Below are 16,891 nucleotides of genomic sequence, written 5' to 3' on the forward strand. Positions count from 1 at the left end.
TGCTTGCAGCAATGGGGAGGGCTGGGAGGGGAATTCATGACAGTGCTTCTTTTACTGAAATACATTTTTAAAAATCTGAACATTCCTTGCATTCTTTTGGTCTGACCTGTATCCACTCGCCTGCCCTCCCACAGTGTCTGCCCACAGCCCTGGAGTCACTGTTCCCTGCTGAGGACGCTGCTGGTCACAGAGCTGGTCTCTAAAATTCCCCAGAAGCACGATCCCCTGTGTGCCCTCCGCCGATGAAGCCCGCTGCCCTGGCTGGTGGTAGCATCTCCGAAAAGGGCTCATGGGGTTCTGAAATCTTGCAGGGGAACTTCGATTCCCCTTGTGGGACATGTGGGGGACAGCAGTGTCTGGACAGAGACCAAGACAGGGAGCTGACTTGGTCAGGGCTGGCACTGCAGCTCGGTCCTTGACCCACTGGCCTCTGATGCCCTCACGTGATCTGAGGAGCCTGGAGGAGACCCCTCTGCTCCCTGCCCCTCCAGCAGGAGCTCCGTGCTATCATGTAATCCCCAAGAACCTCTGGCCTACCGGGACCACCTTATTTGCCCCCCAGTGGAAACTTGCCTGATACCCACTGGTCCCAGACAGACCCAAGCACAACTGTTGGCCCGAGACAGCCCAGGTTTAATCAGCTGCATGAGCCCTACTAAGGTTGAACTTGAACTGCTCTCCTGGCTCAGGGTATTTGAAGCCTGCCCCAAATCCCGCAGTCAGGAAACGTGAGGGGCGGAGGAGCAGTCTCTCTCTGGGCTGACGGGCTTGCAGAGCGAGGATCTCGGCAAACACTCTCCCTGGGAAGGAGCTCAAAATGCGAATGGAGCCGATCCCTGGGCTGTGCCAGTTGCTGCACCCCCTGCAGGTCTGATGGGGCCCAGGAATCTGCACTGGCAAGAGCCCTGGTGATGGGCCACATGGGTCTCACCTGCCAACCAGGACAGTGGGACACCCCCCACCCCACAGTGTTCCCACGCCTTTGCTTCCCACCTCTGTGACACCAGGAATGGCCCAGCTGTCCCCCAATGCATCACGTGTTTTGGGGGTTCAGGGCTCAGGTCTGAGTCTGCACCACGGTGAACCTGCCAACCGGAAACAGCGCAAACAAGGTACTGAAGGCAGGCCCGGGCAGGGTGTGAGTCCAGCTCTGTAGGAATCAGACCCGTCCTTGGGGAATGACGCTAGGGTAAGCTGCGTGCTGACAAATCGGCTACCTAGAGGAGAAGGGCAGGTTCCTAGAAGGCTCATCAACTACTGAGAGTGACTCAAAAGAATCAGACAGTGTAGGCAGCCCCCAGCAGAGAGACTGAATTAGTAATCAATGCGCTTCTCACAAAGAGAAGCTGCAAAGTGGAGCGCTTCGCTGGTGAATTCCACCAAAATGTTTAAAAAGAATAAGGAGCATCAGTCTTGCCAACACTTCCAAAAAGAAACAAACAAAATAGAAGAGGAAAGGGCACAGCTGAGTTTATCCCAGGGATGGTATTGCCCTGATACTGTAACCAGGTAAAAATATCATAAGAAAACTCTAGACCAATATCTCCTACAAATACAAATGCAAACTTTCTCATAAAATACTAGCAAAGTCCCTGAGGTTGGTGGCGAAAGCCTGTAATCCCACTGCCATGGGAGGCTGAAGCAGGAGGATCCCAAGTTTGAGCCCAACCAGGACGCTTTAACAAGGCCTTGTCTGGAAATAATAATAATAATAATAATAATAATAATAATCATATTGATCTAGAAATGTTAAACTTAATTTTCCCCCATTGTACAGGGCTAACACACTGTACTGAGTTTGATTGCAGAAACTAAAAAGTATTCGCTAAATAATGAAAAAAAAATTGAAAAGGAGGACTGGGGATGTAGCTCTGTGCCCTGGGTTCAACCCCCAGTGTCATAAATGCATGCTAGCAAAACAAATCTAGCGACACAGGTTTAGGAAGCAACTCACTATGACCAAGTGATTTATCCCAGAAATGTTGGTTCAACACATGAAAATCAATCGTGTAATTCACCATACTCATAGAATGAAAGACCTAGGGGCGGCCGCTTGCTGGCGGGGTGATGGTGGGTACTGGAGGGGTCACTTAGAACAGATTTCTCGCCAATGAAGGAGGGGTGGTCTTGCCTTCCTCAGAGCTCTCCAGAAGATGAATTTAGCTCCCTGGCAAGTGATTGCCACGCCTGAGTGCGTCCTTCTGGGGCCGGGGGATCCATCAGGCATGGAGACCAGGCAGATGTGCTATTGTGCTCTTCAGCCTGAGCCCTAAGCACCATTAGACGCCTCATCCTGCTTCTGTCCTTTGTCACCTCCTGGAAAGGCCATTTCCCCTGCTGGGTCGACACCATGGTCCCCAACCTGAATCCCGGCCACCTGGGAAGGCGAGGGCTGGGAGTGTGCTCACCTGGCCTGGTGGAAGACGGCGCTCATCTCCTCGGCCAGGTGCCTGCGCAAGATGTGCCTCCCGCTGGGGATGCCCAGGGCGGTGGCCATGGCCTCGGCGTTGAACGTGGGCTCGAGCACCAGCACAGCGCCGTGCACGCCGCTGTTGGTCAGGTTGTCTGCGTACTCCTGAGGGCAGAGGCGGGGGAGGCTGGGCAGTCCAGGGGAAGTGGGAGCGGACCCAGGATTAAGGCAGGGACATGTCCCCAGTGGTAAGGCTTGGCCCCGAGAACCAGCTCAGAGCTACAGGGCAGGGGCTTCTCCTGTCTGTGTGTGTCTCAGCCGCCCACTCTCAGGGGCAGGAGTGAGTGATAGCAGCAGATGCACTCCCACAGGCGTAGGCAGTGATTTGCATGCGTATTTGCATAGGGCTCACCCCTGCTGGAAGGGCAGGGTCACCCTGTGCTGCCGTCACCCTCTCACCTTCAGGTCGATGTCGCGCACCCACTTGAGCACCCTCTGGTTGGTCCAGACCACGGGGTCCGTGTTCTGCGTCTCGCAGCGGGCCCGGCGCTCCTGGAGGGCCTTGGGTGAGACAGGGGTCAGCAGAGGGTAGGGGCACAGAGGGCAGATGTGGGGCGAGGACCATGCGGAGCCAGGCGCCTCAGCCTGCTCAGGGACATGCCCTCACCAGGGCTGCCAACCTGCAGTCCCCCAGGACCCTGACCATAAGTGATGGTCGTGACCTTCCACGTCTGCCTCTTTGTCAGACAGGCTCAGGGTTGGTGTCCTGGACCCCTCCCTATTCCCAGGGCCCTGCATGTGGGGGGCGGGTGTGTGTGTGCGAGGGTGTGAGGTCCTCTGCCCCCCTCTCCTGACCCTGTGCTCCCAATATCACTCTCGGAAAAGCCATTGGGGCCCAGTCTCAGAACCAGCAGCTGAGGGCCTTTCCCTCGGGGACACGGAAGAAGGCGTTCTGGGGGTCCCGCGGTGGGCACAGCTCCACATAGAGGGGCTCTGAGTCTGGACTCGTTACCTCCACCCTCAGGCCCCTGCAAACTCTCTCTGCATCTGGACCTGTCCTGCGGAGCGTTTTTTCTCCTGTTGTCTTCTATGGGTCCAGGGAAGTCCCCGCCAGGGCTCAGGAAGCCCCTCCCTCAGTTCCCTGGAGGACCCGGGCTTCCCTTACTGGGATTGGCCAGCCAGGTAAGTGGCTGCTGGCTTGGAGGGAGGGAGGGACTGATGGTTGGGAGGGGTGGGAGGGTGGGAGGGGTGACAGGCCAGTGGGTGCCCAGAGGGACAGGCTATGAGTGGTACAGACCAGCCGCCGCAGCCCTCACCTCTCTGCTGAAGTTCACTTGGTAGAGCAGCTCGATGCCCAGCAGGATGCTGACCTGGTGGAACTTCTTGGACACATTCAAGTGTTTCTCCAGGTCCCGCTTCATCAGGGAGTTCAGCATCCGCCCGTCCACCAGGTGGTTGTGAAAGGCCTGGGAGTACTGCGACAGGCCGATGTCATTCAGCCAGGCCTTGGCCACCCAGTGATGGTCCAGCTCAGCTGCTTTGGACAGGCTGTGGGGAGACAAGGCAGAGAAGGGAGTGGGTAGGAAGGTGGTGAGAAGGCAGGAGGGCAGAAAGAGAGGGGGGCAGGGGCGGAGGCCTGGGGGGGAATGAGAGGGGGGGGGGTTGGGCAGGGATAGGGGAGAGAGGCCGGTGAGACAGGAAGACCCAAAGAGCAGAAAGGGCTCAACAGACTGAAAGGTAAGGAACAGGCAAAAGGGACCATGCACGGGTGCCCTGGAGAGGGAAAGGGAGAGAACAGAACAGAAAGGACCCAAGCAGCTCCTCGGGGACCCCATGCCCCAGCCCACCCCTCACTTCCAGGGTCTCCGTGGAGCCCTGAGACCCACAGAACCGCAGCCCAGCCATCACTCTACGCTCCCGAGGAAAGGGCTAGGTCTCCAGTCCTTCTGCAAACAAGGAGGCTCTAGCAGCATACACATGGTGGTCAGAATGAAAGCCCACGCGTTGCTCATTCACAGTCCTCTCTTGCCACCTCACTGCCACTGCCCAGAATACCAGGGACGTGCGCATAAGCACAACAGATGCTTTACAAAGGAATGCTCCTGACACGGGGGCGGCCTCAGCTGGCATTCCTCCTCTGGCCACACGGGGGCAGCCTTGCAGAAGGAATGCGGTCCACCGCGCCCCAAATGCAGAGGGGCTCGGAGAAATGACTTGGGCACTCCCAAATGAGCACTGTCACTCCCTGCTTCACCACACTGATGCTTACTGCACTTCTCCGAACCTCGAGCCCTGAGCTCAGAGGTAGCGTCGATGCCGCCCTAACGAGGCTCGTGTTCTCCCTTGCGCCCTTCTCTCTGGGCATTCCCAGCTCCAGGGCTCCAGGCTGCATTTGTGAGGACCCCACGAACCTGTGCCCATCTCCCCTGTCCTCTGAGTTCCGTGCCTTCTCTAGGCCCCTTGCTTCTAATCAACCTCCGCATCCAGTCCCGAAGCCCCTGTCCCGTCCCCCCCCCCCAATGGGTCCACTGTGAGTCAGCTGTCTCTGCCCCCTCTCCTTTCGGGTTCCCATGCAGAAACCATTCTAGCTCAAATTCCTCCAACTGCCTCTGATGGACCCCACCTCTGAACCCACACTACCCTCATCTACATTCCTTGTGGCTGCCACAGGGGCTTTAAAATCGTCAATCAGAACCGGTCCTAGTGGACTTTCGTTACATTAACAATCTAATTTGGGCCAGGAAGGTGCGGTGGCGCTTGCATGCCTGTAATCCCAGCATTCGGGAGGCTGGGGCAGGAGCACTGCTGCAAGTTCGAGACCAGCGTGCGCTACAAAGTGAGCTCAAGGCCAGTCTGAGCTGCACAGCGAGACCCTCTGGACAGCTTTAATGACAGGAGGACTGTGGCGGATGGCAGGTGCGCATTCACTGTGGGCATGTTGCTTCTGTCTCAAGCAAACAAAAAATAAGCCAAAATGAAGTAAATCCACCAATCAGATCTTGTCACTCCCTGCACTGCAATAAAATCAAAAGTCCTCTGAGTGGCCTCCTGGGTGCTGCCCACAAAAGCCCTCACCAACTGCCCCCCTTACCCTGCACTGGCAGGGGGAAGTGACTCTGGGGCACACTGAGCCTCTTGCCTCTGCCTCGCCTGGCACCTGGCTCCTTACAGCCCTGCTGTAGCTCCCTCCACCTCTCCCTCCCAATCAGATCCGCTCCCTCCTTTCTTTTTTTTTTGGTGGAACCGGGGATTGAACTCAGGCCCTTGCACTTGCCAGGGAAGTGCTTATTCCACTGAGCCATCTCCCCGGCCCCTCCGCTCCCCCTTTCTAAAGCTGCCTACACCCCAGTCCTGCTGTTCAGACCTTAAGTGTTTCCCTCAAAGCACTGAATCACACGTTACATTTTTTTGCTGTTTCTTTTCTTTGAGACAGGCCTTGCTCTGTAGCTTAGGCAGGTCTTGAACTCACTGCGTATCCCAGGCCAGCCTCCAACTCACGTCATTCGCCAACCATGCCCGACATACATTGTGTTTTAAAAGTGAATGGATTTTCCCTGGTTTGTTTTCTTTTGTCCCACTCTAGGGAACAGGGGCGGTGGTCACTGCTGTGGGTGACAGTGCTGCACACCTGGCTGGCTTCCCTCTCCTCTGTTTGGGCCTTCCCACGGCCCCAGGGCACCCTTGTCGCCTGTCCCCTGACCTGCTGGGCCACCTGAGCTCCAGGAAGTCTGTGGGATCCACACCCACCGGTGACTCCTCATCTCTGCACCTGCCACATCCAGGTTAACTGCTGCCCACCCGGTCTGCTGCCTCGCTAGGACTGTCAGCTCTTTGGGGCAGGGCCCAGGGACAGTCATACCTGGCTCAGAGTTTAAGCTCACAGTGCCTGATTGGTAGCCACCTGGCTGGACAGAGCAGAGCTGGGGGGAGCAGGGAGCCGGAAGCTTCCAGCCCAAGACAAGCTCCCTGCAGGGATAAATGGGTCCTGGAGCCCAGGCCGAGCCCTCCCTGCCCTCCAGGGTGGCCTATCCTGCAGCCCAGGAACCTTCCCAGGACCCGCCCCTGCGCCCCATGACCAGCCCTCAAGGCCCTCTGAGACCAGTGTTATGCGCTGAGGTTGCCTGTGGTGGAAGTCAGATCGGCCCCCTCTTCTTTCTGAGGCAAGGGACCGGGTCTCAGGCTCAGGTGGGTGCTTCGCCGACCTCGAGGGAGGCTGCTTATGGTCAGCAGTTCCCACCCGCATGCCCACAGTGAACGCATACCTGTGCTCCCGCTGCAGTCCTCTTGTCATTAAAGCTGTCCCCAGGGGCCCCTGCTTCTCAGTGCCTTCCCAGCTGCAGGTTTATGCTGCGGCAAGGGCCTACGGCAGCATTGAGTCAATTGTGCAGCTTGGAAAGTGACTCAAATACTTCATAAAAGTTGTCGTAGCCTCCACCCCAAATTGAGGCCCGATTCCACCTTGAAGTCTGACAAGGTATAGATTCCATCTGGGATACTGGCCCATTGGGTCGGTCATCCTGAGCTCATGACCTTGCACCTCTGGGCCTCAGTTTCTTTATCTGTAAAATGGGGAGGCTGCTGCTTGCCTCACAGAGGTACAGGGCCTTAGAGATCAAGCTTGTAAAATCCTCCGCTTGGGGTCTGGGATACATCAGAATCAGAGGCTTGCCAGCACTGTGTGGGGGGGAGTCCAGGTACCTCGTTTTCCATCAGGAAGACGGGGTAGGAACACCAGCCCCGCACTGAGGCTGTGGGGCGAAATGGCCGTGACAGGTGAGGGGCTGGCAAGGGGGTTGATGGGCTTGGTGCTCAGGAGTTTGTAGTAGGGGAACCCAGTCCAGAGTGGGCAGTGTCCCCCCCCATGGTCACATGGATGTCAGAGTTGGAAATGTTCTCAGAAGGACCTCCCTTGGGTTCTCACCCTAGAGTCCAGGGCCTCTAGAAGGTCCCTCGGCTGGGTCTGGGGGGTCTTACAAGGCAAATGTCTGAGGCCTTGTGGGTTTCTGGAGAAACTGTCAAAAACTTTCACTGGGTTCTCAAAGACATCGTAGTCCTCAAAATTTCAAAGCCACTCACCTGACTAGCTCCCTTCACAGATGGGGAAACTGAGTCCCAGGGAAGGTGAGGTCTCATGGCAAATTAGAAGCTGCACAATTTCCACATGAAACAGAAAACCCAGCCTAAGGCCTCTCCCCAGGAACTGTGGGGCATCCAGCGTGAGGCTCCACTGTCCCTGGGATGAGTCCACCCCTTCTGGGCACTGGCTTCCAGGGGCTCTCGATCAGCTATCCCTATGGTCATAAGTTTGCCCCCAGATTCCATGGCTGAAACTCTGACCCTTGGCAGGATTCTGTTTGGTGGCTGGCCCTCAGGAAGGGTCAGGGTTACTTGAGGTCTGGGGGGTGGGTGATCTCTCTCCTCCTTTCTCCCCTCCCCCAACCACCTCTCTGACAGGTGAGGGGATGGCAGCAGGGAGGAAAGGGAACCCTGATTCTGATCATGCTGGCTTCTGGTCTTAGACTTACAACCCCGGAATGAGAAATAAATGTCCCCTGTTTGAGCTCTGCGACAGTGGTGTTTTGTCATAGCAGCAGAAGCAAACAGCTGTGCTGCTGGGGACCTCAGGCAGTGGGCAAAGTTCCCCGCATTTTTTGAGAGAGGAAGCAGAAGGTCGCAGTTGGGGTTGGGGAGATGGCTCAGTGGAATAAGCACTTCCCAGGCAAGAGCAAGGGCCTGAGTTCAATCCCCGCGCAAGCCCCCAGAGGAGTGTGGGGGAGGGGCAGGGAGAATTTCCTGCCTGGGGCACAGGATGGCGAGGGCTTGGGGGTGTGCTGACTAGGAGGTGGGGTGGGGTGGATGCTGTGGGATCCTAGCAGGAAAGCCCCAGGGGGTGCCTCCTGGGCCTGCAGCACCCCCAGCCTCTGTCTCATCCCCTGGCAGGACTGGCCAGTGCCCTGACCTGCTGATAGCACCTGGTTCCTTCCTTGGAGTTGCTACCTAGCTTTCAGCCACCTCGGAGTCACGCCAGTGTCCCCTCTCCTGGCCACGCAGGGCGTTGGTTTCCCTGCTTCCAGACCAGCCTGATTCTCCACTCCCAGCCCCTTCTTTCTTTAATCCACGAAGATGCTTCGGCAAATAATCGCATACACCAGCAGGTTCAATTAATTAACTGCACAAAAATGATGGGAAGCCAGCGAAGGAGATAATTATTGAAATCTGAAAGTGCCAGCTTTACCAAGCTGGGACCCTCCCTCGCAGGCTGTGGAAGGGTAGGTGGGGCTCTGTCCCTCTCCTCTAAGCTGCTTGGGGAGTGAGGGTCGATGGGGTGTCAGGAGGAACAGGGTGACACAGGAAGACGGGCCCTTCGGGCAGAATAGCCTACTGGGGCAGAGACACAGGGGAAGGGCCTCCTGACAGCCCCCTCCGGCTGCCAAGCAAAGCCCCAGGCCTGCTGATCCTCTACACTTTGAGTTCAGTAAGCCCATCCCTGCCCTTTGAGCATCTCTGTCCCCTCCTCAGATGGCATCTTTCCCCGTGCTAGGATGGCAAGAGCCGCTGTAACAGGTGGATATAGATGGTATAGGACCCTGACTGGCTCTAGCTGGAGGCAGAGGTGGAGAAGTTCCAGGGGAAGGCACATAGTTCCTGCCTCCTCTTCTGCCCAGGGTTAGGGGGTGTCACATGCATTTGGGCCACGCCCACGTGTGCTATGGAGCCCGGGTGCGCCACTGCCCCTTTCCCCCAGCTGTGGGATGAGCGGCCCAGTAACCTTTCCTGGTTTTCCCGGGTTCCAAGGTGGCGCCGCCCCGAGGCTCACCTCCTGCCCGCTTCTGCGTCGCGGTAATCCTCGATGGCCAGGCGGAGCTTGCGCCGGTGCAGGGAGCTGCACACGCCCAGGCCCAGCTCCAGGTCCTCATCGCTCAGGCTCAGCAACACCTGCTCCCGGAGGGAGGATACTTGCAGTCCTCCTGCCTCAGCTTCCCAGAGAGCTGGGAATAGGGCAGCACGCCGGGCTAGGTTGTTCCATTTTACATCAGGCAGTGGAAGCTCTGAGGAGCTCTGTGCCTCGCTAGGGTGGCAGTGCTCTGGCAGAACCCTGGGGCCCAAACCCAGACCAGCCAGCTCCTAGACTGCTCCCCAGTGGAGGTTCGCTCCCCAGCCTGCAGGGCCAGCCCCGCCTCTGTGGGGGAGACAGCGATTGAGACTAGGCGTGGTGGTGCGCGCCTGTAATCCCACCGCTTGGGAAACTGAAAACAGGAGAATCACTACAAGATGGATCTGTGTAGTGAGATCCCGTAGAGCCTGTAGACCCTGCACTAAATAGAAAAAAAAAAAAAAAAGACTGCTCTCCCTCCTCCCTGAGGCTGGGGTGAGTTGGAGACAGGCCAGCTCCTGGGGGGTGGAGCTCGCAGGAGGCCGCAGGGTGTGTCCTCCCCCCCACCCCCCGTAGCTGCCTACCTTTCCGCTCTTCACATTCTCCGCGCAGGCCTTGACGTACATGGGCATGGCCATCACCACCTCCAGCCAGGCCTGAACGGTGCCGGCCTTCCAGTGGGACATGGGCGTGGTCCTGACTAGCTCCACGTGCTGCAGCCGGTCCATCTGCTCCTCGCCCTCCGACAGGCTGAGGCTGTGCCTCGTGGGGCTGCACTGGCTGTCCGAGTCTGCAACACAGAAGGGCGCAGGGTGGAGCTGCAGGGGCCGGGGCTGCCCGCTGCAAGGCGGGGACCGGGCGCAGGCGGGGCTCCCTCCAGATTGCCCTGGCTTGGGGTTGTTGCAGGCTGCACCCCTCCTCCATCACAAAAGTAACCTTCACTTCCCCAAGCAAAGAATAAACTTATTCCAGAAAGGAAGCCACCTCGAAACAGCGGTTGGCAGTAGCGGTCCGTTAAATACTCTTTGGGAGACCCAAACACCCACACTTGCAAACACACTGCCCACAGGCTCGCGTGGCTCGCTCCTGACGGGGACACATTTTTGTAGCCAACGCGGTGGAGGACACCCTCTGTCTCGGTAGAGAGTGTCACCGTGGGGGCTCATGGCGCTGTAATTTATGTCGCCTTCCTTCTATGGATGGGCACTGGGGTTGTTTCCACTTTTTCACTAGTGCACACTTGGCAGCAGAAGTCATATTTGGACAACGGGGTGATTCATTTATTGGGATAAATGGGGCCCAGCTCTCGTCCGTAACTCTGAAGCCTGAAATGGCCCTTGCGGGCAGGAACAAAAGTGGAGGTTTCTCATTGTTGCTGGCCCCTTCGCGGTCAGCTTGACTGTGTTAATATCGGTGAATGGGCAAAGTTCAGACCCAGCCCAGGGAGAAAGGCTCATTCTGAAACCGGGCTACAGGGAGACCGAGGCAGAGGAAAGACAATGAGAAATGACAAGTGCTAAAATGAGCCCGATCAGGGCCAGGGCTATAGCTCAGCGGACACCATGCCAGCCCAGCAAACTCAAGGTCCTGAGTTCAATTCCTGGTTCCAAAAATAAGCCTGATTAGAAACAACCCTGCCCAAAACCTACATAGTGATTTAACTCTAATGACCCATTATAATGACCTAAAAAGATGTATATCCATCAGTATAGACAGAGTATATAGTGAAAACAGCGGGTAAACCTGTTTATGGTTAGTTACTGCACTTGGGTGCTGGAGACAATAGGGCTATTTTCTTCTTGCTGTACTTTGTTATTGCCAATATGTACAAGTACGGTCTGTTTTATTGTCTGATTTTGATTTTTTTGTTTATGTCACTATGTAGCCCAGGCTGGAATCAAACTCATAGCGAACTTCATGCCTCAACCTCCCAAGCGCTGGAAAGACAGGTGTGCGCCACCACTACGTATAGTTTTCTATAAAAAAAAAATTCCGAAAAATTAAAGTAGGAAGCAGTAGCAGTTATCCACGAGAACTTGTTCGAATAGTAATGTTCTGCTCATAGCTGGAATTCAAGCAGCTTAAAAATCTGGTATAGGAGAAGAGCTTTGACCTCGGACCAGGTCCACAGTCAGTTTCTTCCATTTATGTATTTGGTACAGGGTCTCACTACGCAGCTTGGATTCATAGTGAGCCTCCTGTTTTCAGCCTTCCCAGTGCTGGGATTACAGGCATGCGCCACCATGCCCGGGTCTCGGTGGCTAGCTCAGCGTGCCTGGAATTGGGCCGGTGTGTCATGTGGTGCTGGGGATCGAACCCCAGTCCCTGAGCTTGCCTAAGCAGGCACTTAGTCCGCTGAGCTGTCTCGCCGGCCCTCATAGTCAGTTTCTGAGTGAAAAAGGAAAAAGTGGTAAGTACAAGATATCCCAAATGTATCATGTATATGTAAATATATTTATTCAAAATGTATAATTTTAATGTGGGTACCTGTGTACTTAGTACTAGAGGTGGAGATGTTAAAAGTCAATCCCTGAAAGGGGCTGGTGGGTGATTGTGCACAATGAGTGCGAGTGTGCGTGTGCTCATGTGTGTGTTTGTGAACACGCAGATATTTTCTCTGTTCTGAGGCTTCTGCGTGGCCTGTCCAGGCTGATTTTCTTTTATCTGAAATCCTTGGGGCTCCAACCCTAGCGCGGCACTGCTACAGATTTTGTGTTCAGTGAGTTGGGAATATGCGTAACAGGGAGCCAGCTGAGCTGGGCTGGAAGGAGGCAGAAGTGGCACTATGCACCCCTGGGATCAAATGCGCCCTGCCTTCAGCTCAGGTGCCCAGGGAGGGACTCCTCGGCAGGGTGGGGGTGGGCGGGGCTGTTGGCTAGGCGAGGGGAAGTGCAGGGGCGTGGTCAGTGCAGTGCCTGGCTGCACACGGCTGGGGCAGAGAGGCGGCCCAAGCGCGACCCACCCTTGGGAGCCAGGCGACACTCACAAAAAGGAAAACAGGAGGAAGGATGGGTAGAGAAGTGGACCAAAACAAACTGGACTTCCTGTGTGTGGCTGGGCTGTGTGCGTGAGGGTGTGTGCGTGCGTGTGTGTGTGTGCGTGTGCGTGCGTGCGCGCGCGCTCGTGTGTGTGCGTGCGTGCGTGTGTGTGTGTGTGTGTGTGTGTGTGTGTTACTCTGTAGCTCCCAGGCCCTGGGCCCTGCTGGCGGGAGGCATCTGGTTCCCAACTCCCATTATCGCTGGAGTCTGGGCTCCAGGAACTCCAGAGGCCAAGCCGAGCTCCTGGGTGGCACTGTTCCCTTAAGTTCTGTACACACCTCGACTGAGCACCTGCTGCCCTGCCCCTCTGGATTGCCACATCGGGACAGAGGGACGGAGGGAGGGTCACAGCTGTTCATTAACGTGATTTCCCAAATGCAGGCACTATGCTACGATTCTGCCTGCTCTTCCGCCCCCTCTTCAGCGCCTAGTGTGGGAATAAGCCACCTTGCAGCCAGGCTGAGCTCTGGGGTCAGAGGCCATGCTGAGCCCCGAGGGAAGCCGCCCTAGACGTCACCCTGCCCGCCACTTCCGGGCACCCAGAGGCCTGGGGACTCAGAGAGGAGACATTCTCTTTCTCCTACGCAGGCCTAGCAATGCACCCCGAAGTGCCTAGAACATGTATGTACACACACACACACACACACACACACACACAGGACATCAGCGACACTGACTAACAAAGTCATGACTGCCAAGGAGGCCACTGTGTGCCCGGGCATGGGGTGCAGGCTATGTTCCCTGGGCCACATCCAGCCCTCCATGTGCTTTTTCTAAATACAGTTTTGGTCCAGCTACAGCCTCATCCATGTGTCTACCCCCTGAGGACTGTGGCAGAGATTTCTGGCCTAAGAGCCTACAACAATCAGCGTCTGGCCTGTTGCATGATGCAGGGAGTCCCTGGCAGAGAGGGTCAGTGGTGGCATGGGATTGGGAGGGACGGGGGCTCGTGTCCAGCTCTGCTGCTCACCAGACATGGTATCAGGGAAATGACTTTCAATGTTCTCGGCCTCAGTTTCATCATCTGTAAAATGGGGCTGCTAATCCCTGATCTCTCAGCTGATGGCAAGCTGCAGGAGGTACTGAGGGCAGGGATCAACCCAGTGTCTAAACTGTCAAATAGACACAGGATTTTGAGGACTTCCTGTGGGTAGGAAAACAAAGATTTGTCAACTGCCTTGTTGATCATTTTTGCACTGGTCACATATCAGCATGACAATATTTGGGGTGTATTGGTTTAAATAAAATAACAGTATTAATTAAAATTCATCTCACTTGTGTCTTTTTAAGTATGGCTACCTAAAGATTTAACATGACATGCATGCCCAGTGGGACGGCATTTCTCCTGGACGGGATGGAGGGTGGGTTCACAGTTCCTTTTTTCCTCTCGTTCTTCCCTTTCTGGCTTGGAAGTGAAGCTCTCTGTGTCTCTGGTTCAGCGTAGTAGTTCTCAAAGTGGGATCCCTGGGCGGCCAGCCTCAGAAGGCCTGGAGTTTGTTTGGCATGAAAATTCTAGTCCCAGGGCCAGCAAGATAGCTCAGCAGACAAGCACCTGCTTAGGCAGGCACAGGGACTGGGGTTCGATCCCTGGCTACACATGCTGCACCAGCCCTGCCTCCAGGTGTACTAAGCTGGCCCCTGAGACTGGGAGGGTTGGCACATGCCTGTAGTCCCAGCGCTGGGGAGGCTGAGACAGGAGGCTCACTACAAGTCCAAGCTGCATAGTGAGACCCTGGACCAAATGCATAAAACAAAAGAAAAAAATTTAAAAAATTCCTCTTTAGCTACTCAGGCCATTGCTCAACTCTATCCATTTATTTATCTCAGAGCCTATGCAGTGAGTTACACCCTCAGCCCCTTTTAAAATATTTTTTTAAAAAAAATTTCAGGCAGTCTTACTAAGTCACTAAATTTCCCAGGCTGGGCTAAAGCTTGCGAGCCTCCTGCCTCAGCTTCTCAGAGTGCTGGGATTACAGGCGTGCATCACCAGTCGGGTGTGCCTGGCTCATTTACTTGTTAATGTTATTGAGTTTATTTTGTGCTTCTAAAATATTCAGCCTATGCCCCTCCTTGCACTGCCCAGGTGATGGCCTTCTGCTCCAGGTACCAGCTGCCTGGCTCTGGCTCCTGCCACCTCGCTGCCACTCAAGTGGACCTGTCCTTCTGCTCAGCTACTAAGAGAGTCCTTGGGGAGAAGCCAGGCCCAGTACAGGGTGACTCTCAGCATGTGCTTCTTGTCACAGGAGTACACTGGTGAGGACTGCGAAAATTGGCAGGGGTTGGGACGCAATGGGGGTGAGGTGGGGCTGGGGACCTGCTCTCTGAGCCCTGTCTGACACACTGAGGATCTGGGAGCTGTGACACTAGTCCGAGTGAGTGACAGACACACAGAGACAGAGAGAGAGAGACAGGAAGTGACTGAAGGACAGTTGGGCCTGCCATGCGCTGTGGCTTTCACACCTAACTTTGGCCTCTGTAACATGCACCTGTCTTTTGGAACAATTCACCAAATGCTGAGGCCCCAGAGCACTAATCCCACAGAGATACCCCCTGCGCTCTCTAAGCCCACCTGCATGTGTCCAGGAGAGGTGTCAGCCCCAATCCTAATGAGCTGGAGCATCCCTGAAGCCTATTTCAAATGGCGCTATGATCATGCTGGACGAGCTCACAGAAGCCTGTTATTCTAGCGCTCTGGAGGCTGAGGCAGGGGGGTTGTTGGGAGTGCCAGGTGATTCTGGGCTACATAGTGAGTTCAAGGCCAGCCTGAATCACACAGTGTGATCTTGTCTCGAAAAACAATGAGGCCCCGCTCTGCCCACATTGCCAGCCCTGTCCCCAGCACCCGCATCCCCAGCTGCTCCTGATGCCAGCCCTGTCCTCTGCACCCAGCCAGGGTAAATGTTTCAGAATCAACTCTCTGGGTATCCAGGAGGCTGCCAGACAGAATGGGCTCACTGGGTATTGGTTAAAGGAAGGCTAGGGAGCCAGAGAGGGATGGAGACAGGGACAGAGAGGGGACAGGGACAGGGATAGGGTCAAGGACAGAGACAGGGACAGGGACAGGGTCAGAATCAGGGACAGAGACGGGGACAGGGACAGGGACAGGGACAGGGAGCAGGCCCCCCTTTTCTCTCTGCCATGGTGCCCCCACAGCCTCTCAAATGTGCCCACAGTCTGTACTCTCTGCCTGCGGCCAGGTGCCTCCACCCTGGCACTTACCAGCTTGGTGCCAGGTCACCTCTGCTGGGGGCTGCCCAGTGCACTATGAGGTGCCAAGCATGGGCAGCCGGCTTTGGCTGGACTCACCCCTGGGGAAGGGGCAGGTGAGCCCCATCAGCACTGCAGAGCCGGAAGCTGGGTTCTCTTTTTGGATTCTGCACTCTAGGGTGAAGACTGATTTCTGATCGCCAGGTGCCAGCTGCCCGAGGGACCTGGGACGTCTGATGCTGGTGGCTTGTTCTATCTCTCTCACCCCCCTAGGATGCTGCAGGGGCTAGGCGGGGAGGCCAGTGGAGCCCATGTCGAACATCTCTGTTGGGTCCTTCCTTCCTTCCTTCCTTCCTTCCTTCCTTCCTTCCTTCCTTCCTTCCTTCCTCCCTCCCTCCCTCCCTCCCTCCCTCCCTCCCTTCTTTCTGTCTGTGTCTGTCTTTTTAAAATAGGGTCTCACTCCGCAGTTCCAGGTGGTCATCAGCTCACTTTGCAGCCCAGTCTAGTCTCAAACTTGCAGCAATCCTCCTGCCTCAGCCTCCCAAGTGCTGGGATTACAGGCGTGCGCCATCGTGCCCAGCTGCTCTCTCTTTCTTAAGTCCCCCTTGTTCTGGTGGCCCTGCCTGTGAAGGCCCAGCCTCCTGCGTACTGCATGGTTCCCCTGTGCCTGGCCTCGGAGCATGGCGCCCTTCAGCCGCACTCTGGCTTTTCCCAGGGGTGGGGAGTTGGCTCCTAGAGTGGGCCAGGCTCTGCCCTGCCTGGAAACTCTTGATTTTACAGGCACAGAAGGAAGGTGCTGGGGAGATCAGGGAATGCAAACTCACAGTTAGCCAGCACTGCTTAATGCTTTGAAATACACATCAAGGGCTTCCTGTTCTATTGTAATAGCACACCCTCTTGGGAAGTCCTTTGTACAGTCTAACCTGCATCTGAAGCCTGTCTTCCCCAGCTTCTGCCCCCCTAAGGAGCCCCAAATCTGTGCTTCTTTCTGATAGTTTGCCTGGCAAACTTCTCAACCACTGGGTGGCCTGAAAGGGGCTCCTCTGAGGAGCCAGAGTGGAGCTGTGGGCAGGAAAGGGCTTGTGCCCAGGAACGGGCCATGCAAGCTTCCATCTACCGCTGCAGGGTGTGAAGCTGGAGCCACAGAGTGCCGGGGGCTGCGGGCCTCAGGGTCCCCTCTGTCCCCAGCTAGAGTCCAAGCACCTCCTCTGCGCCATCCATCCCCTTCCCGGGAGCTCTCCACTGCCTCCCACAGCCTGGGTGCTCTCTGGCCTCTCTTGGAGCCCTGTGGTCAGCATGATGGCTGGGAGATGGGCTGTACCCCTGGAGACTTGGGATGCTGATCCTGGGGGCCAGGGCCAG

The 16,891-nt window shown here is 56.1% G+C and overlaps 1 protein-coding gene across 3 annotated transcripts in view; it reads right to left on the reverse strand.

Moving 5' to 3' along the window:
- Positions 1-16,891, reverse strand: part of Kazn (kazrin, periplakin interacting protein) — an 802,099-nt gene that overhangs the window by 9,225 nt on the left and 775,983 nt on the right. For all 3 annotated transcript variants that reach the window (XM_004637713.2, XM_023722519.1, XM_023722520.1), the window contains 5 exons: positions 9,869-10,074; positions 9,228-9,346; positions 3,727-3,958; positions 2,870-2,971; positions 2,409-2,575 (listed from right to left, as the gene is read on the reverse strand). In XM_004637713.2, the coding sequence (XP_004637770.2) occupies positions 2,409-2,575; positions 2,870-2,971; positions 3,727-3,958; positions 9,228-9,346; positions 9,869-10,074 (826 nt within the window). The remainder of the gene's footprint in view (positions 1-2,408; positions 2,576-2,869; positions 2,972-3,726; positions 3,959-9,227; positions 9,347-9,868; positions 10,075-16,891) is intronic.

Source organism: Octodon degus, unplaced genomic scaffold (genome assembly GCF_000260255.1).
Source record: "Octodon degus isolate 3935 unplaced genomic scaffold, OctDeg1.0 scaffold00092, whole genome shotgun sequence".
In the NCBI taxonomy this organism is placed as follows: Eukaryota; Metazoa; Chordata; class Mammalia; order Rodentia; family Octodontidae; genus Octodon; species Octodon degus.